General features: G+C 42.7%; 1 protein-coding gene across 1 annotated transcript in view; it reads left to right on the top strand.

The window, feature by feature from the left end:
* The window catches only part of HEXD (hexosaminidase D), a 651,835-nt gene that overhangs the window by 537,568 nt on the left and 88,785 nt on the right, over positions 1 to 25,482 (top strand). Inside the window, exon 11 of the mRNA XM_044085015.1 lies at positions 623 to 701. Within this exon, the coding sequence (XP_043940950.1) occupies positions 623 to 701 (79 nt within the window). The remainder of the gene's footprint in view (positions 1 to 622; positions 702 to 25,482) is intronic.

Raw genomic sequence — 25,482 nt, 5'->3', positions numbered from 1 at the left:
GCCTAGGGGTGACAGGTGCAAGCTGTCCCTTGCGAAGCAGCGTGGCTTGTCCAGCATGTCATCCCAGGCAGACAGACATTGGATCCCCTGCTTTTAACTGTACTAGCAACAAAAGCTTGCTGCATGGTGTAGACATTTGACCCTGATTATGCCATAGGTCACCTGACTTTTATTAGTAGCTCTGCAGTAGGTGAGCAGGTTAGGTAGCAATGGCAGTGCATGCACCACCTAAGGGAAGACCTGGAATTACAAACATTGCAGTTAGGGACTGGGAGGGGGTGGGGATGGCAGACCACCAAGAATTGCACATGCAGTCTAGCTGGAATAGCAAGTATGCGGAAGCAAACACTTGCACGGGGTGTTAACAGGATACAAAAAAATCTCCTGCACTCCCTACCACCACCACCACACACACACACACACACACACACACACACATGTTAATTACCATGCTCTTTGGCTGTTAACTGTCCGTATCCAAGGTTGTCTGGTTCAGGAGAAATGAACATGTCTATAGGTACCAAAGTCTTGATAGTCACAGTGGGGACAGGTCACATAAACAACTACTGCAAATACTTGCTGGTGTCAGGAAAGTACATAAATCTTCATTTATTTTTTATAGGGCAATTTTCTGAAAAAGAAGATGAAACAGTGAAAAAATGCCTTGGGCTGTCAAGCTTGGATACTAACTCAGTTGTAAGGTAAGGAACCATTTTCATAACCTGTACATATTACAAGTCTGAATGACATGCAGATTATATTTTCACATGTTGCTTGCTTGCTTGCAGATGTATTAGAAAATTATTTTTTAATTGATAAAATGCGTATGTTTGTTTAATCAGGTGGATATTTTTCTGCCAAGAATCTTATTTTTACATTCATTTCAATGCAGTGACAAAAATAACTGGCCTCCAATGCTTATCCAAAGTTGAATTTACTTGCACTAAGAATTTTCAGCAACCTTCTGATTACCAAACAGGGATTTACAGCTAACACACTTTGGCTTGTTGACGTAGAATCATTAAATTGTTCCATTCATTCACCCAGCCTCTTATAAAACTGTTGTAGACCTGTGCTCGTTCTATATTTAGACATCAGTAGGCTAATTAAGTCTTATGGCATGATGATCTGCTTGGGGATTTGATAAACTCAAGTTCCCTTTTGAATGTCTGAGTTTACATTCCGAAGGGAACTTCAGATGTCATGCACCAAAGTGTGATCTTATATCATTGTCCTGTCTTTCTGACAGTGTTAGCTTAAGATAGCTGTTTGGCCCTCTCATTCTGTAAAATAAGTTTGTTAGCTTTATTTGAATCATTGCTGATGTACATACAAATTTCAGTATATTTGTCTTCAGCTTGCACCATATCCTAGTTTATTTCTTAGATTGTATTGGTCATGTCGAGGTGGCGGTGTAACACTAATCTACTCCAACCAGCTGTCCTTTACTCCATATCTTAATCCCATCCCTTCTTTCAATAATGCTGAAGTTGTAGCAGGCCTTCTAAAAATTAGCAATCTTAAAATCATCTGCTTCATTTCCCTCTATATTCCTCCAGGTAACAGCACCAAAAAACAACCTGGAAGACATCCTCTCCTGGGCCTCCTCAAATATTAAACTGGAAACCTACATATTAGGTGATGTAAATATAGACTGGAACAAAATCAACAACCCTAACCCCACCATGTCAATCAGTCTATTTAACTACACTCAACTTACTAACACCATCACTAGACCTAACAAAACCAACCCCCCCCAAGCTCCATACTAGACTGGATCCTAGTATCGCATCCCAGTAAAGACATACAATCTGGTGTCATACCAGACCCATTAGGAGACCACCTCCCTGCCTTCACCCATCGAGCTTCCCTCACCTCCCCACACTCCCACAGTTCATCCACATTCGGAACCTCCCTAACTTTAACCCTACTACTTTCTCTGATTCATTTAGGAATACCAATTGGAACCCCCTGAAAACTCTCCCACTGGACTCAGCCATTGACTTTTTCAGTTCACTGTTCTTAAATGTCCTTAACTCCCTAGCTCCAGTAAGAACAAAAAGAGTAAAAAACTAAGACCACCCCGTGGCTTACCAAAGACACCAAAAAGATTATGCTACAAAGAGATAAAATCTGGAAAACATACCTCCAAACTAAACAACCAGACATCTTACTTAAATACAAACAGCTAAGAAAATTTGCCAAAAAACAAGTTATTAAAGATAAAAAGTCCCACTACATCAAAATGTAAACAAATCATGCAAAAAACCCCAAACAATTTTGGAACTCTTTTAACTTCCTCCTTAGGCCAGGTACTAAAAACAATCCCTGCCCCAACACCAGCAAATCTGACCTTGAAATTGCCTCACTATGCAACACCTTCTTTACCACTTCTATTGCTGAGCTAACCAAGACCTTTACCAACAACAACCCTCGACCCCACCCCAACCAAACATCCTGTCCCCCCCCCACTTTCGAACTCAAACCCATCTCCACCTACCAAATAAAGAAACTACTCTCTAAACTAAAGCCTTGCTCCAATGCCCCCAACAACATTCCCTCCTCCTTCTTAAAAATAGCCTCCGATGGTATTGCTCCCCCTATTAGCATCCTGATCAATAGATTCCTACTTGAATCCTATGTACCCAAACTATGGTGCTCTGCATATATTCTTCCACTTCACAAGGGTGGCAAAAAATGTAACGTCTCTAATTTCCACCCCATAGCCATCCTTTCCCCTCTCTCAAAACTCCTTGAAAAATGCATCCACCTTCAGCTCTTGCCATTCCTTACCAAACACCAGCTACTCTCTCCTACCCAACACAGCTTCCCCCCAGGACATAGTACCAGCACCACCCTTCTCTCCTTCTTGCATACTGTCAATTTAGCCCATGACTCCGGTAATTTAGTATCCTCAGTTCTGCTGGACTTATCTAAAGCTTTTGATACCATCTCCCACACCCACCTTCTAAATCATCTGTCTAATCTCAGTCTCTCCCACAAAACTCTCTCCTGGTTCTCCAGCTATCTTTCTGACAGGTCCCAGGCTGTCAAATGGGGCCAGGGCACCTCCACCTTCCGTCCTACCCCCACTGGAGTACCCCAAGGATCCATACTTGGCCCAGTTCTATTCAACATCTTTATAAACGACTTTCACAAGGCCATACCCAATACTAAAATTTTTCAATATGCTGACGATTCTACTTTGATCTGCTGCACCTCCAACTTGACAGATCTCCAACTACTGACACAAACAGCCTTCTCAATTACCGAAAACCGGATGCTCCAAAATCGCGTCTCATTAAATGCTAACAAAATTAAAATCCTTCTATTCTCTCCTTCTAAGTCCTCCACGATTGATAAAAATGTATTCCAAATAACCAGCCATAACAACTCCATTTAGAGGTCGCTCCCTCCGCCAAACTTCTTGGTGTAACCATAAAATTGAATACTCACGTCAGCTAAACATAAAGAAAACCCACATAAAACTCGGCCTACTTTATAGAAACAACCACTTCCTCTCTCCTGCTACCAGACTAACTCTCTCCACTACTTATCTCCTTACCTCTCTACTGTATGGCGCCCCTCTGCTTACTAATTTATCCTCCTCACTATCCTCCAAACTAGAAATATGTTACAATAAAATCTCCAGATTTGCTACCAAAGCCAAATCTTCCTCTCATCACTGTTCCTCCTTTCACGCTTTAAACTGGCTTGAACTCCGTAACCAACTTGACTTTCTCCAAATCACGACTGCCTATAGACTACTATTCCAACCTACCAAGTGCCCTGCACTATCCAATATCCTACAACCATATACTTCCCCTAGAACACTTAGATCTACCCACCAAAACCTAATCACCATCCATAAACCCAAGCGCCCAGCTGGGAAAAAATGGAATGCTCTTCCCTCCACTCTTAGGACCTGCGATAACCTCGAAAACTTTAAAACTCTTCTTCATTCTCACCTTTACTCAAACAGGAAATGCAACTGTACTGTTCACTCTATACCTCTCAAGGTCTCCTCTGCTTTTACTCCTGGCTAACCTCTCACCTAGCTAACCTTGCTCATTTGCATTATGTATATATAACTATACTGTAAAATCTAGCCACAAGGCCATTTGCCTGTCTTTTACACCTAAACAACATTGTAATTGTTTGTTTCTTTATGAATGCTACCTGTTTATTTGTCAGTAATGCAAAGTTTCTTAGTAATTATTCATGTAACTATGTACTGTTGGAGCATTTCTCCCCGGGCCTCCACTGAAAACGGGCTCCTCGAGCCCAATGGACCTTCCCGGTCATCAAACTGGAATAATAATTATAATAATAATAATAATGTAACTTCAGAAGATTTTGATGTAGTAAAGCGTAGGACATTCCTGGGAGACCCATTAGCATGTCGAAAAGTATTATTCACTTTTATGTCAAATGTCAGTTTGTAGTCCATTTTCATTCCTGTATCTGATATTTCATCATTACATATGTAGTTGGTTTAACTAGGTCATGCACTTAGAGCAAATGATTGATGCTGTATAAGCTGTTAATGAGGTTCATCCTGAAGTGAAGGGTTTCATTCCCTGATCCTGCACTTGCCTAATGTGTGTGTGTGATTCCGACCAAGTCCCTTAACCAGGCAGTACTCCCTGGTTGTGGTTGAAATTAATATATATGGATCAGACCACTGCCACTACCCTACCCTGATAAACAAACAAACAAAAAATTATTTCATTATTAAAGTATATTACACATGAGTTTTTATATATAAAGGTTTTCAGTTCACTTTAATCCACACACATTTTCTGTGCTCTTTCTTGAAAGTACATCCATGTCCAAATTACTACTAGCTTTGTTCTATAAATTTCACATTTTAGGCACAGAAGGCCCCCCTAAACAAAATCCTGTTTGTTTTGTTGATCTAAATTTGTTTGTGCTTCATTTGCTGGACAACGACCATTTAATATTGATTTTTTTTCCCCATACATACTAACTGTCATATCAATGAATTTTGTGAAAAAAGAAGTTTTCCTTTACTATTTAGGTTGACTGATCTTGAATTTTTGGAACTATATATATATATATATATATATATATATATATACATAGTTATGGGAGTGTGGGGAGGTGCTGTTTGCGTTTCCTTCCACTACAGTTTTTTTTTTGTTAAAATATACTGCTTGCATGGTCATCTGCGTTTTGTTGTTGTGGAATCTGGTGAAATAGCACTTAATGGCTTGCTTTGAATTCCCCCAGAGTGGAACCCCAAAATTTGATTCTCTTTCAACACTAATTACAAACTTTTAGTTTATGAATTAAGTCCCATTTTCCATCCATTCTGGTAACTATTTCTTTGTGTTCATTCACCAATATCACTGTATTAGTAATAATAGTAGTAGGACAGTTTGTGTGTAGTAATGGTTCCAGTCCTGACCATGTTGCTGTTGAGATGGCCACCAGAGGATTTTGCCATAGAGTCATGCAGCTATACTTGTAGGAAATACTTCCACCTCTTGGTGAATTAGCTGAGGAAACTTTCATTGTCCCATTGAGCTCTATTACAGTTTGTTGTGTAGTGCAACTGCAGGTATATTGTCCTTTCAGGTAACTGCTTCTTTTCTCCAATTCCATTGATGGCCAAGGACCTCATGCTCCCTCCATAAGTGATAGATTTGATTACAACCTCTCAGACCCAGATGGTGTATAGAGGAAAATGGATCCAATGTCTTCTGGTTCTTCTTCCATTAGTTTCCAGTGTCCAGACAGGCCCAACTTAAATACATAAGTAATGCACTTAATCAGAACAATAGAGTTAGTTGGTTTCTGACTGGATGCTGGAAAAATCACACACACCTAGCCCTCCTACAAATTGCTATGTCCAAAGGAACCTAAAGGAGCACACCTGGTTGCTAAATTGTTTGTGTCATCACATCATGTTTTCTCAGTTTACCAGTTGTTGCATCCTAGGACTGTTTTACTCGATCTATAGAGTTATTTGAGAGTAATACATTATAAGGCAGGTGTGGTGCTCAAGCTGGGTAGAGTTCTGGTTCCTGCAGTGAAATAGGCAGCTTAAGTGACCAGTTCATTAGTTTCCAGTGTCACAGCAATAGCCAACTAAATGTAGCATTCTGTTAAGTCCATAACTTCACCTAAGACCACCTAGGATAGAAATTGTTCCTCCATGGGTGTTGAACTTCTGCTGGAAAAGCTTAAGAGCTATCCTTGGAACCAGCAAGAACAGCACCCCCAATTCCTGACATGGAAAGTAGCTCTTCTGCTGGCCATTACCTCAGCCAGGAGGATTTCAGAATTGTAGGCAAAGCCTTTTCTGCTTTTTTCCATGCGGACAGAGTCAGTCTAAGTACAATTCCTTCCTTTTATTCTAGAGTAGTAACAGAATTTACCCTAATTAATCCATACAGCTATCAGTATTTTTTTACAACTCTCAAAACAAGGGAAGAGAATTTTGCATACTTTGGATGTGCACAGACAACTGAGGTACTATTAAACATGGCAAAAATATTAGGACTGCAGACCAACATTTTGTGTTTCTTGCAACCAGAAGGGAAGAAAAGCCAATTTCCAAATACATGATCTCCAAATGGCTGTTTAGCTTAATTTCCTTTTGTTACACGACTCATGAGAAATAGCCAAAATGGCATGTAAGATCTCATACAACCAGAGGCACAGCAACCACTCTGTCCTTCTTCTGCAGTGTGAGTGCACAGTCAATTCTGCTACCTGGTCCTTAGTCCACAGTTTATGCATATGTCAGAGGCTGGACGTTGCCTCTATGGCTAAGGTGGGTTTCGCTGCCGCCCACTTGCAATCCCTGTTGCAACCCATCACGACAAACTAGACTTCCTCTCATTTCCTGTAAGTTCTGGGAATCTTCTGGGTATTAAGTACCATTGCAACAGTGATTTATATGATGATGTACAGCTGTGTAAGGACCTTATCATAATAGTAGATGTTTGAGTAGATCAATGTTGCAATACAAGTTGCTTTGAAGTACAAGTTGATTCTTTGAGTCTGAATCACAAGCAAGAAGAAACTAGTGAACATATTGCCCAAGGCACGCAGCGTCTCCAGCTGACTCCAGGAATATGAATAGTGAATAATGAAACAGTTGTAAGACTTCTTACTCCACGATGTAAATAAAAGTAGTGGAAACAAAATAAAATCGCCCAAAATGTTTTATTAAAAATAAGCGCATAAGTAAATAAATTAGTAACTCAAAACTCAATAAACAACTCGTAAAATCATTAATTAAAAAAATTAAGATAATTAAGATACAAACACAGTACAGATAACAATAAAAGTAAAAGTAGAATAAAAACTATGGTATAATTAAGGTAGAATAAAATAGGAATAAACCCAAAAATATATACACAGTCTCAAAAAATCAAAACATTCATTATTGAGTTTTGGGTTACTAATTTATTTACTTATACGGTTTGAGGTTAATATTCCTTTAAATGCATAGTGATCAGTTTTGGGGGCTTGTTAGTCACATGATTTCTGATGGCTTAAAAGAGACTACTGCATTAGGATATTGATCTGTTGAAGTTTTTCATGTAAAAACGAAAGCGTTTATTTTTAATAAAACATTTTGGGTGATTTTTTTGGCTCCAGTACTTTTGTGTACACTGTGCTATTCTCTGAGTCTCCCTGGCAATGGGTTAGAGTATCCCTATGTTCCTTTTCAACTTTTCCTCATACATGTACCCCTTTTCACATAGCCCCAAGTCTCCCCATGTCTGATTAGTCTGAGAGGAGCCCAAGTTCTCAAGGTTTTTTAACCTCCTTTGGTGCTTTCTGAGAAGCATACTAGAATGGATCCTGGTTTAGATCAGTTCTTGTCCCAGGAATCAGTCAAGGACTTTCCACAGCTAAGCCTTGGACGGGAAACATCTGAAGATGGCTTGGGCAGAAATTTGCTTTGTACTGGATATGCGCTGATGTCTAGAAGGTGGTAGGGTACTGAGATATGGAAGTCTGGTGGATATCAGGCCTTCTATGACAGAAGTCCCAATAGTAAGTATTACTTCAGAAGTGATCCACCCATGCATCTACTGTAATTGTAAGTTCCTTAAACGATTGTCCTTTTTATCCTCATATATTCAGATACACCTGGCCTACTTTTACCTTTCCAGTTTGATATCTTCCCTTCTTTGTCTTCTGTGAACACTTATTCAACATTTTTTGTATGCGTCTTTGTGATTTTGTCCAATTTCCTTCTATACCTTCTACTTAAAGATGCTCTTCCCTTCTTTGTTTCTATTGTATCCATTGTGCTATGTCTGGCAATTTGGTTAAGAGGTTTACGGCTGTCTGCTGTTAGATCTAGATCTTGCAACAGTCCTAAATTCGATTACCACAGCCTCCCTATTTGCCTGTTATGTAGCCCTGAGAAAGTCACTTAAGGCCCTGGAAAGGAACTGTGTGTCCCCTGTGAGTTTACCCAATTGTCAGATTTTTTTTTTCTTTTTCATTGTCATCTTTCTAGCCTCCACATATCCATCCTTGTGGTCACCCTCCTTTTTTCTGTGCTGTGTATTTCCTTTTTTTTCCCTTATTGCTTTACATTCCTCGCCAGTAAGCAAGACAATTTTCAGTTTTTCTTGCCTTGGGAATATTGTTAATCCTATTCCTAACCTCTGCAGATTTTCCTTTTGACAATTTTACTCCCCTCCACATTTATGCTGTGGTGTGACCTTCCAGATCTTTATGAAAATCGATCTTTGGTCATACTTATTCCTCCCTGTAATTCCAAATCCTGCCCTTTGTAGCTCTGTCTCCTTTTCCAAAGTATGCTGTATAGTAGGTAATATGCAGAATGGCTGTTTGGCTTCATAGCTGCTGTTACTTTCATATTTTGTGTTGTGACTATGGCTAGTTTATTTCAAAGTATTGCATTTAGTAGATCTGAGAAGAGGCGGTCTATCCTCATCAGCAGTCAGATCTAAAACCACAGATTTTTTTTTTTGTCTGCTCAGCATCTAAAAACTTTCCTAGGCTACTTAAGCCCTCCTTTTAAAGATAATGCTGTGAAAGCACAGTTCTTCTCTAGATCTTTGCTGATGCATGAATTAATTAATTAATTGGCATTTGGTTACCAGGAAAGACAAGCTAGGTAGGAGTTCATTTTCAGCAGAGGCCTGGGGAGAAAAGTTGCAAAGTATTACAAAATATTTTAAGTACAACCATTTTGCAGTCTTTAAAAATAATACAAAAACATCTACAGTTTAAATAATTATACTGAAGTAGACATAATATATAAACATTTGTTAATAATAGATACAAGTTATATGACAGTGGTTTAATATTGAAAGAAATGTTATCCATTTTATAGAGAAATTAAAGGTAAATTAATATAATAAAAATAGAAATAAAATGAAGTGAGTGGAAAAGCAGGTTTATGGTATAGTTGGAGAGAAATTGATAGAAGTAAAGAAGTGAATGTAGGGAGAGAAATGAGTTGCAAGGTATGGATAGGTACTTGTTCACATTTCGGGATATAGTTTATTCTGTTGTCGAGAAAAAACAGAAACAGATTTTCGATTTTAGCTAGGAAGTCTTTCGCAATGGTTTTGACAGGGGGGAAGGAGGGTATTGACCTGATAGGTACAGGTAAGGAGCTCTAGGCCTTAGCAACATGGTATGAGTACAGACAATGCCCAGCAGATTTCATACGTTTGTGGAGAGACGGGAGTTTTTGGTCATTGGATCATAATGACCATATGGAAGCATAGTTATGTAGAATGGTATTTAGTGCTGGACGAGCAGATGGATGCTAGATAATTTTATAGAAGGTAAGAAGCTATGTATGTATTATTTGATTGGAGAGTCCTAACCAATTTAAATGTTTTAGCGCTCTACAGTGATGGGTTCTGAATGGGATATTTGCTGCAAATTAAGCAACTTTGGTATACCATTGTGTAGGTTTTGATTTTTGTTATGCTTGGAGGTTAGTAAGGGTGGGAGTGCCATGAAGAAGTGTGGAGAAGGAGATAAGTGGCAAGTGTAGCTTTAGTTGCACTGGTGAGAACGTTTTTGGCTCTGTAAAGCATCCCTAATTTTTGATTAGTTGTTGTTATACAGTTTTGTATATGCATGTTGAAGATTATCATCCACTATCATCTCTAATAATTTGCTATGTGAAGTGACTTTGGTGGTGGTATTATCAAGAGAGAGGGCTTCAAATTTTTTTTTCAAAAGAGGGATTTCTGGGAGAAAATAGTAGTAGTTTATTTTTGCTGGGGAGGGGCATTTGAGCAGAGGTTGTGAGCTACAAAGCTATGTTTCAGTGGCTGTTAAAGCTACCTGAGTAATTTTTTGGAGGTGTGCTATGTTATCAAATGTGCATCTGCATATTGTATTTGGGAGGTCTGTTGTGTGGATGTGTGGAGGGTGTTGGTGAGAATATAAAAGAGGAGGGGACCAAGGATAGAGGCTTGTGGTGACTGGGAAGTATGGAGAGGGTTCCCCTTGAAATCGTCAGCTTACCAGAAAAACAGTAAACCCCTGGAACAGTGAATTTTGCTTCCAGGAAGCTAACCACTTGGCCACCATGGCAACCTTTGGCCTTTTCTCCACTGTAGTGCAATCTCAGAGTTGGTATATTTATGTAGGGGGAGTGTGTTGGGCAAAGTCCCCGACTTTGGTAGGTTTAATTTGTTTATCGTGTTGTGGTCGTTAGTGGTGGCCAAGTGGTTAGTTTCCTGGAGGCGAAATTCGCCATTCCAGGAGTTCGCTGTTTTAAACCTTTGTTGTTGTCTCACTGTTATGCAAGTCAACATTCTGGTAAGTCGACCATTTAAAGTAGAACCATGGAGAGAGGTGGATTGCCATTTTACTGACTGATACCCATTGGAGAGTTAGCTTTTGAACCATAAAAAAGTGGGCTGAGAGAGACCTAGTGAGGAGATCTGAAGTAGAAGTTTGGTGTGACAGCCTGTGCCGAAGGCATTAGACAAGTCTAGAAGTAAAGCAGAGACTAATTTGCCATTCTCTAGCTTTAGTCACAGTGTCTGTATAGGTTAGAAGTGCAGTGTTAGTACTGTAGGAAGGACGGAAGCCATGTTGTGTGGGGGATAGGAGTTCTTCCAAGAACTCAGATCATATCTAAATCTGTTGAAAAAGATTTTGTTTCATTTTTCTATTAAGAAATTTGTCTCAAAAGTTAGTAGAATCACCTTGTAATTGAATATAATAGGTTGTATTGCATTCTGCTACCAATAATTCATTAATTGCCTGTACTGGCAGCCTACTCATCCACAGCATTAATGATCTTGTGAGCTTTTTTTCAGACATTCTTCCTTGGATGGCATTTATTTAGCAGTTACATGGTTCACTGAATAATTTTGAAAAACATTACAATCTGGGTGTGATCTCTGGGTGTAGGCCTTCCTTCAGAGCTGCAATTAGTAGTAGAAAATTCCCATGAGGAGGACTAGGATGGAAGATAAGATTTGGACTCTGTCCTGCTTGTTGATGAGAATGGGCCTCCTCATCTCAGATCTGGAATGGTAGATCTGGATGAGCAAGTTGATCCTCAACCACCCATCCCTCTTCCCCCTGCCTCAGAACAAGTGAACTCTAGAAGGCTTTAAGTTTCGCAGTGATGTTTCATTGTTGCAGTCATTACATTTGGGTTATCCTGCTGGCAGGTTGCCCTCAGTTGGCCTGAATTCCAAAGTCTTGGGTCGGTCCTGCATCGGTTGCTGTCGCCTCTTCCCTGATATCAGGTCGTCAGGGAAATAAAAGATGCAGCCGACGCCATTTTATTCAGTCTTTCCTGCAGCGTGGTGCCCGAAGCAAAAGCAGTTTGCAAGTGCCGGTCGGCCGACTCCTGAGATTTTCGTGTTCGAGTTTCAAATCCGAAGTCTTCATTAAAAGCTAAGTACCCTGTTGGGGAAACTTTTTTCTTGCTCCAGACCGATGTCAGAAAAAGTTAATAATTGTATTTCTTGTGGGAAGCAAACACCTCATAAGGACTTTCATTCTTACTGTATTCCTTGCCTAGGCCCTGGCCACAACGTTGCTAGTGGTCGGTTTTGTGCTAGATTTAACCAACACACTATTAAGCTTCGGTACAATTTTACATTAAGCTATTTTGGGCGAAGATTTAATTATACAGTGTCGTCGGATAGCCATCCGACTACCGGAATTCGCAAAAAACGCAAAGAAAAAGACAGGCAACCGAGGTCCAAAACCAACGACGAAGCTTCTCCTAAGCAAGTCGCCGGTTCACCGGTTCTCAGTGAGACACTTTCGCAGCCCCTGACACCCGCTACTTTAGAGTCGCAGGCCGCTACCGACTCCCACGTGGAGTCCGCCAGGCCGCAGGAAACTCAAAGTATTGGAGCCTCGGAGATTATTCCCTCAGAAGGGTTCAGAGCCACTGAGCAGGCATCGGCTTCTGAGGGTGTATTCAGACCTAAACAATTATATATTAAACCGACTTCAAAGACTAAAACATCTTTAAAGACAAAGAAGAAAGTTCACCAGCCGCAAGGACAGGCCTCCATGCCCAAAAAACAGATGCTCAAAATGGCCGAAGACTTAATTACCTTGATCAGGGGTTCCCATCCCCCTCCTGTTAAGTGGCCTAGGCAAGAGACAGACTATGAATCTTCAGATCAGGTTTCCATTTCTTCTGATTCCTCTTCTGATCAGGAATATTCTCTTCCCCCCCTATGAGAATTCTGATGCTGAAGAATCAATTCCTTCAGCTTCTCCTCCTGAGGACTACTCTTTTGGGGAAACCTTGCATACCATGAGGGAGCACTTCCACTGGGAGAGCCAAGATTTTTCAGAATCTAAGAAAAGGCTCAGAGACTTCCTTTTACTTCCTCAGAACAGGCCTCTAGCTATTCCACCTGTGTTGGACATTGTAGATGATGTGCTCTCGGTGTCCAGTCTGACCCCTGACTCTTTACCCCCAGCTCCTGTTAAGCAGGACAGATACTACAGGGTCCCTGACTCTCATAAATTCCTTTTCAAAAACCCCACTGCAGACCCAGAAACTATTTCTCAGGGTCCAAAAGAGGTCAAGGCTTCTACTGCAAAAAACCCTACCCCCTCTGATAGGGATTCTAGGGCTCTGGATAGATGGGGGAAAAAATTTACACATCTGCTACTTTGGCTATAAGGGCCTTAAATTGCCAGTTTCATATGCTCAAATATCAGCAATATATCATGACACTGCTTAAACAGAAAATGATGGCAAATTCTGAATGTGCAGAAAACAAAGAAATACAGGATTTATTGCATGCAGCTGAACAAGTTGGAAAGCATACTTTGCAATGTGGTTTTGATTCTCTGGAGGCCTCCTGCAGGGCCGCTGTTATGGGTTCTGTCATTAGGAGACATGCTTGGTTAAAAGAACATGATACTTTGTTTGGTGTTAAGGCAGAAGAGGTGTTAAAGAAAATGGAAGACAAAGCTAAATCTATGCAAACGATCAAGGATTTCTTACAGGTACAGCCACCTAGATTTAGCAGACACTGGCCTACAAAGAATTGGTCCTTTCCAGTCTCAGACAGATCTCAAAGGGGCAGATCCAGATGCCCTAGAGGCAGATCACAGCCGCAAGGATCCTACAGGTCTAAGCAGTGGAGTGCCTCTACCTCCAAAGGTGGAGAGGACAAATCACAGTCATACAGGAAACAGTCCCAATGACTTCCCCCTGCCTGCACCAAGCACTTATCTTCTGGCAGCACCCTTAGGGGGAAAACTAGCACTTTTTTCCTCAAAATTGGCACATTATAACCCAGGACAAATGGGTTCTAGACATAGTGTCTCAAGGCTACAAGTTTCATTTCCATACCCTACCAAGGGCAAACTGTTGGCCAGACCTGCCAAAAAGTCAATGGGCAGAGGCTCAAAAACAAGTCGCAGCTCTCATGGACATGAGGGCTATTCAACAAGTGCCTCAACAAGAGCATGGACAAGGATTTTACTCAAGACTCTTCTTGGTACCCAGAAAGGACCAAGCATGGAGACCAATACTGGACCTAGCTATTCTAAACACTTTCCTGGATATACCAAAATTCAAGATGTTGACCTTACAGCAGCTTCTGCCCATGCTGGGCAGCAAGGCTTTGCTCGTGACTTTAGACCTAAAAAAGGCATACCTGCATGTCCCAGTCAGACAAACATGCAGAAGATTCCTCAGATTCAAGGCATTACCAATTCTCTGCACTGCCCTTTGGCTTATCTACTGCACCCAGGGTCTTCACAAACTGCCTGGCACCAGTAATTGCTTACTGCAGACAGAGGAATCCAAATATATCCTTACTTGTATGACTGCCTCATACAAGCAGAGAACAAGGACATTCTACTACAGCATCTGACGTTTGTAATGAGACTTTTAACATGCCTAGGGTACACAGTCAACAGAAAGAAATCAAAACTAGTACCCTCTCGAGAGATAATATTCCTGGGTGCAAGCTTAAATACAACTGCCCAGATGGCTTATCTCACTCCAGACAAACAAAGGCAACTGACTACCTATTTCAAGGAAATGGCAACAAATGCCCAGTTATCTGCAAGAAAAATTCTGTAGGCTTTGGGCTTCATGGCATCCTGCATCTTACTAATTCCATATGCAAGACTGCATATGAGGAAAATTCAATGGTACCTAAAAAGTGTCTGGACACAACATTGCCACAGTCTGGAAACAATGATTACTCTAATTCCCTGCCTGCAACAGGAGTTTCGATGGTGGGCAAAGGCTTGTCACCAAAACAAGGGACAGCCATTCTCACTACCCCCAGCCAGGCAGAGCCTAACGACGGATGCATCAGATTATGCCTGGGGGGGCACACATGGCAGGAAGAGGCATTCAGGGCATCTGGTCCACAAACCAAAAGCATTTACATATCAATCAAAAAGAGATGCTAGCTGTTCAAAATGCCCTGACAGCCTTCAAGGACCTATTTCATCCAGGACAACTACTGATAAAGACAGACAACACCACAGTCATGTAGTACATAAACAAGCAGGGGGGCACTCATTCTTATCCCCTGTGCAGACTAGCCATGGCTTTATGGGACACAGCATTGACTTGCCAAGTTCATCTGCAGGCACAATTCCTGCCAGGAAAGGAAAACACTCTGGCAGATGAACCAAGCAGAAACCTCATGGATCCCCAAGAGTGGCACCTGGATCCACAAGTCTTCAGCATGATAACAAAGAAATGGGGACTCCCGGACATAGATCTGTTTGCCTCCCCTCAAAACAATCAACTAAAAAGATTCTGCACAAGGACTTATCACAGACAAGCTTGGAAAGTTGGACGCCTTATCTTTCAAATGGACAAACCTTTCAGTATATGCCTTTCCTCCACTACCTCTCCTCCCCAAGGTACTCCTAAAGGTCAGGCAGGAGAAACCAAAAATGATTCTTATTGCCCTAGACTGGCCACGCCAGTACTAGTATCCGATCTTAAGGAACTTTTCCCAATGCCCAGCCTGGACCTTACCTCAAATACCTCATCTACTGTCCCAGCAAAACAATCAGATTCTGCACAGCCATCTCAGGACCCTAAACCTGGCAGCATGGCGGATAATGTAGCCATACAAACCACACCTCTCAGTAAAGCTGTGATGGATGTCATTTTAGAAGCCAGAAGGCCTAGTACTAGAAAATCCTATGCCTGAAAATGGAAGAGATTTTGCACATGGAACCAAGCTCAAGGAACTGATACAGCTGTCCCAAATATTCCTCAGATTTTGCAATACTTAACTGAGATGCTGGACAAAGGCCTATCTTTCTCATCAATTAAAATCCATGCCTCTGCCATTTCAGCTCATTGCAATACAGAGCCACCACTCTTTTCCCATCCTTTATTAAGGCAGTACCTCAGAGGAGCCAAAAACTTAAGGCCTCCAAGGAGAATGCCAATACCTGCATGGGATCTCAATTATGTCTTGGAAAAACTCACCTTACTTCCTTTTGAGCCAGCTGCTACTGCAGATATAAAATTCTTATCTTGGAAGACAGCTCTGCTCCTAGCAATAACTTCTGCAAGACGAGTTTCAGAGCTACAGGCTCTCGTGGCCGTGGAACCCTTTATCATTTTTTATCCAGACAGGGTCTCTCTGAGAACAAACCCTACATTTGTGCCTAAGGTGGTATCCAGTGTAGCCCTTCACCAAACTATTCATTTGCCAACCTTTTATCCAAATCCACAGAACAAGGGGGAGAAAATTCTGCATTCTTTGGACGTGTACAGATAACTTAGACTCTACTTGGACAAAACTAAGAGCAATTACTAGTGGCATATGCCACAGCATCACAAGGAAAGGCTATCTCCAAACAGACTATTTCAAAGTGGATAGGTCACTGCATTCGTTTTTGCTACTCACAGCATGGCAAACCAGTGCCTAAGGGCATTAGGCCACATTCAACCAGAGCTGCAGCCACTTCTGCAGCCTTTCTCAGGGGAGTACCAACCAAAGACATTTTAGAGGCTGCCACTTGGAGTTCAGTGCATACCTTTACAAAACTTTACAATCTGCCTCTTTACTCTAAATCCAGGGCAGGCTTTGCCACTGCAGTTCTGCAGGGCCTCATAGCCACTCCTAATGCTGTTTAGCTCCAGCCCCCAACCATAGCTTTGGGACTCAACCCAAATGTAATGACTGCAACAGTGAAACACGAAGAACATAGTACAGTTGTGTACACTTACCATAAATGTAGATGTTCGAGTGTATTCACTGTTGCAGTCCAGGTTACTCACCCTCCATCCCCTTTATTTTTGCTGGAACTTATCTTTACTTCTCTAATCTATACAACCTAGGTGGTGTATTTGCGTATAGATGAAGGTAAAGCTTATTTCTGGTGCATGTATGTTTTATTTACATAAATTTAGCCTACCCTTTTGGGGGCACCTGACATCTGGGGCAAGAAAAACTGAATAAAATGGCATCGGCTGCATCTTTTATTCCCCTGACGACCTGACATCAGGGAAGAGGTGACAGCAACCGACGCAGGACCCAAGACTTTGGAATTCAGGCTGAGGCAACCTGCCAGCAGGATAACCCAAATGTAATGACTGCAACAGTGAATACACTCGAACATCTACATTTATGGTAAGTGTACACAACTGTACTTTTCTTCTCCACCGTAATGCATCCTAAAGGAGATTTGAAGAAGAAGCTTGCTTGTAGATCATTTTGGATAAATGGGAAGGGCTTGTAGCATGTGAAAGTTTTAGATACTGAGCAGAATAAAGATTGGTGGCTTTAGTCCCAATTATTGGCAAGGAAGGATCTGATGATCCAGTTCTTATTTCAGTAATAACTTAACTTTTTTCCTTGTCTGACTTGTTTATATAATTCATTTGGGTCTGTTATTTCATTAATTGCAAACCTTTTGATCTGAAGTAGTTTACTTCATTTGGTCTTCAACCTGTGGGATACAGGATCCGTATCGGATCCGAGCCAGCAATCTTACCAGCATCTGCTCCGAGCACCAAGCTCCTCCCCTTAATTATAGTACACCTCCACTACCTTCCAACCCCCAGATCTCGTTTGCCGTGGCTGGCTGAAGCATCGTGATCTCGAACTCCGAGTAGTAAGTGTGTTTTTTGAAAGCTTTTAGAAAGCCTTGTTCTCTCCATATTTGTAGTATAGTGGTAATATAGGTTCCCTTCTCCTCCCCTTGCTTGGTGCTACGTGTGATTAAACGTTGTGGTTGTTTAGCTTAGTTTAGCTTAGTTGGTTAGTGCACTTGCTTTCCCTCCCCCCTCTGTGTGTGAGTGTGGTGAGTAGCTTAAGTTGGAAAACTGATAATTTTTTTTTTCTGAAGCTACTTGTTTTCCCTCTCTTGTCTGAATGGCTGATAAGCCTGTATTCAAAAGGTGCACTGAGTGTGGCCATAAGCTGTCCCCAGCAGATGGCCACACTCTGTGTAATGTGCTTCGGCATTGCCCATCTCAGTACCGACTGCTCTATATGCGTTGGTTTTGACCTATGCGCAATCAAGAAGAGGAAGGCTAAGTTGGCCCTGAAAGGCCTTCTTCCCACTTCTGAGGCGGCTGCCTCGTCCTCGGCTTCAGTTACAGTGGCTGCTGTGGTCACCTCTCCTTCCTCTCTTGCCCTTGCTTCTCCTCCCTCCCAGGCTGGGACTCAACCTCCCATTTCAAAGCCTGCAGAAGTGGAGTGGAAAAGGGGCAGAGAGAAGGAGAGAGAGCCAAAATCCAAGCCTCAGAAATGTAAGAGGTCTCCGGACCTCCCTTCACCTGCTAAGAGTCAGCATAGGATCCGTGACTCCCTTCGGCTCTGATCTCTGAGATTTTTCCTGGAGTCGGAAAAAACACGCTCTCCGTATAGGTCCTCAATTCCCCACCCACAAGGTCGGACTCAGTGGCCTCATCGAGGTCCACACGGTCCTTATTGAAAGTCGGCATGGATAAAATGATAAGGAGGTTCATTTTTACTCAGATCCAGATGGGGGTCTTACTAGCCCCTTCTCTGTCAGGAGGGGGGAGTTTGCTTCCTTTTTTTACACCAATCTCTCCTTCTCTGATCCATCCACCGAGAATGGCTTTAGTCAGGGGGTCACCACTTGATGGTACCTGCTTCCTTGACACCAACAGCTGCCTGGAGCATTTTGGATCTGACCAGCTCGGATCTGAGCCGCTCTCGGAGCCGGAGCTTGGGTGTCGGACCCAAGGGAGCGGAACTTTTTTCTTCGGCTCCAGCTTTGTCAGGCCAAGTTCCCTCCCTTGGAGCTCCATCAGCTTCGGGCCCAGCTCTCTTGTCGGACCTGGGGAGACCGGCCTCCTTATTGGTTCCTCAGGAGGTTCGTTCTTCATCGGCGTTTGATGTAGTAGAAAGGGTTCTCTCTGCTGTATCGAGACCCCTGACTATTCCCTCTGACTCCGCCCTGACCCCCCCCCCTGCTCTTTCTACGAATCCCCATCATGGAACCAATCCCCAAAAGGCCTGACAAGATCTTGAGTCCACCTTCAGATAGGCCAGCATGGAGCAAGGGCTCCCCCTTAGATGCTATGCTGGTAGCAGCAGCCACAAAGAAGGAACTTGCTCAAGAGAGTTCCTCGGTTCATCCTCCTGACCAAGAGTCGCAGATGATGGACCGCTTAGGGAAGTGGGTTTACGCTTCAGCTACCTTTTCTATTAGGGCGCTAAACTACCTGGCCCATGTCACGAGACTCCAAAGCAACCTGGTCAAAGAGCTGGCAGAGTCTCCCCCTAAGTCCATGTCGCAGGAGGGCAGGGACTCGTTCTCCATGAGGATGGCCATTTTGAAAGCAATCTCCAGCACGTCCATGTGACTCTTTTCACATGCTACTGAAGGAGCGGCTAGGGTGCTGGGTCTGGCGTGTCCATGAGGCACAACCCCTGGCTCAGACTATTTCAGTTTTTGGAACCTTTCAATGCATCCTTTACCAATGCCTCTTATGCGGCTCTACTCTCTTTGGTAAGACCATCAAAGAGACTTTAGTCCAGAGTGAGAAGGATGGGAAGACACTGTCTGCCATCGGAATCCGCTTCTCGAACCCTCAAAGGTCCTTTTCCCAGAATCAGAGAGGGCAAAAGAAGATGTGGTTCCGGAAGTCACGGTATTCCCAGGACACTCAGTGCTCTTCTTCCCCTAGAGGCAGAGGGGGACGGAATGGACGCTGGCACAGAGGCAGTGGGGATCCTAGGAATTTTGAGTCTCGAGAACCGTTCACTACAGGCCCGGACAGCAACTCTGAGGGGTGGCCCGACTGCTCTACTCTAGTGACAGTCGGGGGACAATTGTCCTTGCACCTGGTGGCATGGGAGTCAATAACATCAGACTGCTGGGTGCTTCACATCATATCCAGAGGATAGTCTATCCCCTTTGTGATTCCTCCCAAATCTCCCAAACACCTCCCGGACGTACCACCCACACAAAGGGAGGCAGCACAGGAAATTTCCAAGCTGCTAGCAAAACGAGCCATCAAAACCATCCCCCCAGATCAGTCTGGATCGGGCTTCAACTCCAGGTTCTTTTTGGTGCCAAAGAAAATGGGGGACTTAAGGCCCATTCTGGACCTATCTACCCTGAACCTGTCAGTAGCCAAAGAAAAATTCCGGATGGTCACACTACAGTCCATCATGCTGTACCTGCAAGAGAGCAACTGGATGTGCTCATTAGACCTCCAGGATGCTTACTATCACATAAAGATGCACAGAAGCTCCAGGAGGTTCATCCGCTTCCAGCTAGGAGTCAATCATTGCCAATTTCGAGCCCTACCCTTTGGTCTCACCACAGCCTCCAGGGTGTTCACCAAAGTGATGGCGGTGATAGCGGCTCACCTGAGGCTTCAGGGGATTCAGGTCTATCCGTACCTGGATGATTGGCTCCTCACTGCTCCCACCAGGCATCTACTCTCTCAAACCAGGGATTATTTCTAAACCTTGCCCTGCATTTGGGGATCACAATCAACACATCCAAATCACTTCTAAATCCTGTCCAGGTGATAGACTACATTGGGGCAAGGATAGATACATTACAGTGCAAAATCTTCCTGACCTTGGGGAAAGTACAAAACCTGAGGATGCATGTCTCTCTGATCTACCATTCTCATCTATTATTGGCGGAATCAGTGTTGAGGGCCATAGGTTCAATGGCGGCGATCATAATGCTTCTCCCGTGTGCCTGGTTACATATGAGAATTCTACAGTGGACACTAGCTGTACAATGGTCCCTGTTGAAACTTCCATTGTCATATCCAATACAACTCAGTCGAGTCTTTCGGTTATCCCTTCTCTGGTGGATGTGTTCTCCGGACATTTTGGTGGGATGACCCTTTGTTCCAGCCCCTGTCCAATTCAGAGTGACCATGGACTCCTCCTAACGTGGATGGGGGGCATTGTTCGGGCAGATCAGTCCAAGGCCTGTGGTCCCCTGTAGAGACCAGCTTGCACATAAACGTTCTAGAGATGAAGGCAGTCCTTTTAGCGTTGCAGGCCCTTCATGCCTTTCTTCCTCTGGGAACCACTGCAATTCAGTCAGACAACATGTCAGTGGTCTGGTATATAAACAAAGAGGGAGGGACCAGATCTTACCCCCCTTTGTCACGAGGCCATGAGAGTGTGGGAATGGGCTATTTCCACCGGTGGTTTTCTCATTGCAATGCACATTCCAGGACAGTCCAACATTCTAGCGGACAGGTTAAGTCAGACTATTCTGATGCCTTACGAGAGTGGTCTCTGAATCTTTCAGTAGAGGAGCAGATCTTCCTGGAGTAGGGTCAGACTTGCTGCGATCTGTTCGCATCTCCTTCCAATGCAAAGTGCAGCAAGCTTTTCTCTCTGAACCCCTGCTGGGGTAGTTCCCCAGAGATGCTCTAGTCCATGCTTGGCCTCCCGGTCTTCTATATGCTTACCCTCCAGTACCTGTTATTCCAAGGTTTCTACAAAAAGCTTGTCAACTGGGGAGCAAAGTGATCCTCATTGCCCTGTTTTGGCCTCGCCAGGTATGGTTTCCCTTCCTTTGGTCTCACCTTCTAGCTCCGCCCTGGATCTTGGATTCCATTCAGGATCTAATTTCACACCCATCGGGGGGTTCCTCATCTGAACCTGGACAGTTTGAAACTCACAGCTTGGCTGCTCCAGTTCCCATGATCGCTAGGACTCCTGGATTATCCTCTTCTGGTGGCTGCTCATAACTCTTCAACCAGGAAGGTCTATCGCAGTAAATGGAAACGTTTTTCCTTTTGAGCCTCTCAGAGGAGTTTAGACCCACTTCATGGCTCCTCTTTCTGCCATTCTTGATTTCCTAGCTGTTATTTTTCAACAGGGAGCTAGTTCTTCTACTGTCAAGGTTCAATTGGCTGCCATTTCTCATTTTCATGTGGGTGAGAATTCTGCCTCACTAGCCTCCTCCAGACTGTGTAAAGCCTTTATCAAAGGGTTTTTTTCTGTTACACCTTCCTGTCAAGGATCCTGTTCCTCCATGGGACTTTACGATGGTTCTTCAAGCTCTGGTCACTCCGCCTTTTGAACCTGCTGCAACCACAGATCTAAAATTCTTATCTTGGAAAACAGCTTTTCTGCTGGCTATTACCTCTGCTAAAAGGGTTTTAGAACTGCAGGTATTGTCCGTCAAAGTTCCTTATATGATTTTCCACAAAGATAGAGTTTCCTTTCGGACCACTCCATCCTTTCTTCCCAAGGTGGCATCACCAGTTAATATCAATCAAACCATCAGTTTATCAGTTTTCTTTCCTAATTTTGCTAACAAAATGGAATACAAACTCCACTTGCTGGATGTTCATAGACAGTTACGATTTTATTTACACAGAACCAAAAATTTCCGGAGATCCGATCAACTGTTTGTAACCTTTTATAAACCCTTTTTGGGAAACCTATCTCCAAGGTCAGCATTGCTAGGTGGATTTCTTCATGCATCCTTCAGATCTATAAGGACAGAGGCATGCCTCCTCTGGGTCAGGGGAAAGCCTCATTCCACTGGGTCCATGGCTACTTCTGCGGCCTTCTTGTCTAGAGTCTCTTTGGATGGTATTTGTTCTCCAGTTACGTGGTACTCATCTCATACATTTATTTCTCATTATAAATTGGATTTGACTTCTAGAAAGAGAGCATCCTTTGGTTCTGCGGTGCTCCGGAATATCCTTCCATGAGGGCCACCCAGGAGTTTAGTAGCTGGGGACTCTTTCCCGCAGGTTGAAGACCAAATGAAGTAAACTACTTCAGATGAAGTTATGTACTCACCATAATGTTCCATCTGAGTAGTTCTACTTCATTTGTCTTCAACCGTCCCTCCCTCCTTCCCCTGGACCTTGTCATGTGAACAGCCTGCGGGCTGCAGTTATAGGTCATAAGTTTTTTTTTTTCAGGTCGGATTATCAGTGTAAGGATCATCGAACTCAATCTGGGGGTTGGAAGGTAGTGGAGGTGTATTATGGGTAAATGGAGGAGCTCGGAGCATATGCTAGTAAGATTGCCGGCTCGGAGCCAGTATCCTACAGATTGAAGACAAATAAAGTAGAACTACTTAGATGGAACTTTATGGTGAGTACATATGTGATGCCCATGCCCTGCCCCAGCAATCAAGGAGCCTCAATCCTCACCACTAAAACCAGTGAGGGGCATCTCATATAGGAGGAAAGAATAACAAATACACACAGTAAAGTGCAATTTCCCTTAAGAGCATACAGAGATCACAGTCCGGGGCTGGTTGCGCCCTTGCTCTCCAGGTCCCCAATAAGACTCCCCACTGGCACAGTTATAGGTTCCAGATCTCAGCCTAGTGGGCAAGCTAAAACCTTCAGCATCCTCTCAGTGCAACCAGTGCTTCGTGTCCCTGCCCAAGTAGCTGACGCACACACACACACACACACACACACACACACACACACACACACACACACACACACACACACACACACTTTGAAAAGAGTTTATACAACCACACAGACACACTTGGGGAAGGCTGGCACAGGTTCTCCAGCTGTGCCCCTTTTTCCTAGACTATACGGTAGTACCAGCTGCCACTACCCACTAATATTTATCAGCTACTCAAAGGCCCTTAAAAGGGTGTCCAGTTATTACTGTACAATATTGTTATCCAATTGGTAGTATAACTAAACAATCAAGGCTTATTAGAGTGACTTGGTACAGGATCACTATATACATGCAATGTACTCTTAGAGCTTAACTTATCTCTACACAAAACAGCCACAGTTGAAAGGTTTTAAAATGTTTAATAATAAATAATAAAAACACAAGACATTACCTTTTACTACACAGTGTTAGTCAAGAGTTCAGAGATCACAGAGAAATACTTAAATTAATTCAGTAGTACAGTTCTGACATCACAGAAAAACACTTAGAAATAGCTAGAAACTAGAAAGATTAGACTGAGAAAACACAAGTCTAAGATAAACATACATATAGAGCAAAGGCAGAGTGCTGATGAGTTGGATGGTCAAGACAAAAAATGCTTAATGCTCTCATATTTTCTCTGTTTTTAAAATCACATTCCTGGTTCACATTACATCATTCTTCACACTTCCCTGGATTCCCAGGCTAACAGAAACTACATTTACATTCTTCACCTCTGGGCAGAAACCAGAGCAATAAAGGACATTTATGCATGAATTCTGGCCATTAATTCTGGCCTTAAAACAATAGCAAGAATTCCTTCATCTAGACTGGCCGGAGATGTGTTTACATCAAAGGGTCACAATATGCTTTACTTGGTCAGTAGAGTGCACTGTTGTTACATTTTTTCCAGTCCCACATGTAACACTATTTCTACCATTTAAGACAACAAGCCTGTGGTTTACATTCATATTTACAGATGACAGAATTATTTCCAGAATTCTATCTGGCTAGGCTGGCAGCCTTCACCTATCTTCTCCCAGTCTTCACAATATAACTTCTTTTTTCTTTCCTCACTTATTTATAATCTTTTGTCTGTTGTTTTTATAGACTGACATCATTATCTGTTATATATATATCTATTATAGTCTGTCATTGCTCTTTAGCTCACACATTCAGGTGTTATTGGATATGCTGCTTGAAACTGACTTGCTTACTGAAACTTGGATTGCAGCACAGCTCCTTGGATCATCATCCACTGTTTTGTTTTTTAGCTTCAGCTTAATCGATCATTGAGTAAAGCAGAGATAAGATTGCTCTGCTTTGTTGTGTATCATTTGTTTAGAGTAAGTTGTTGTACATTCCTGTCCTCTACTTTGCTTTGTGAATTGTTGACTCAAGCATATGTCAACACAGTGCCAGCAATGATTTCTTATAGAGGCCAGTAATCAGGGAGTTGCATGTCAAGGAACAGAAATGGGCAAGTATGAACTCCTCAGGTGTATATTAAATTATCAAAGAGGCATTACAGCGAATGCCTCTTCATCGACACTAAAAGAGCAAACCGCGAATTATGCGAACGGCCGAATCAGCAATTTTTTTCCTAGGGAAAAAATCACCGATTCAGCTAGAAACTAAATACCTAATAACTCCAAGTTAGGGGCTTCAACCCTCCCTATAACCCCCCTAACTAAATATACCAACTCCAAGATCGCATTACAATGGGGAAAGGGTAAATTTACGCTGATGGCCAAGCAATTTTTTTCCTGAGGAAAAAAATTACTGATTCGCCCATTTGCGTAATTTGCGGTTTGCTCTTTGTGTTGTTGAAGAGTCATCCACTGTAATGCCTCTTCAATAATATGATATAGACCCAACTCCTCCACTTTTTACTCCTACACGTGTAGGACAGTTGTTTCTAACCATACCTCAGTCCTACGAATCATGCTCTGCTTTGTTTCTTTTGATGGAGGTTCTGTACCTGGAGTGATTGAGTGGATCTCGAGAATGAATGCAGTGTTTAACTGGATTTACTTGCTCTTGTTCAGACATAAGAATTTTGGGGAAGACTAGGAATCCTGCAGACTTTTAGTAGCTGCATTTTTTTGTTTTATGAGTGGATGTCTGA

The sequence above is a fragment of the Protopterus annectens genome, chromosome 10.part0, assembly GCF_019279795.1.
Source record: "Protopterus annectens isolate FY-2018-M chromosome 10.part0, PAN1.0, whole genome shotgun sequence".
Taxonomy (NCBI): Eukaryota; Metazoa; Chordata; order Ceratodontiformes; family Protopteridae; genus Protopterus; species Protopterus annectens.
This window is presented reverse-complemented; position numbering and strand designations above follow the sequence as displayed.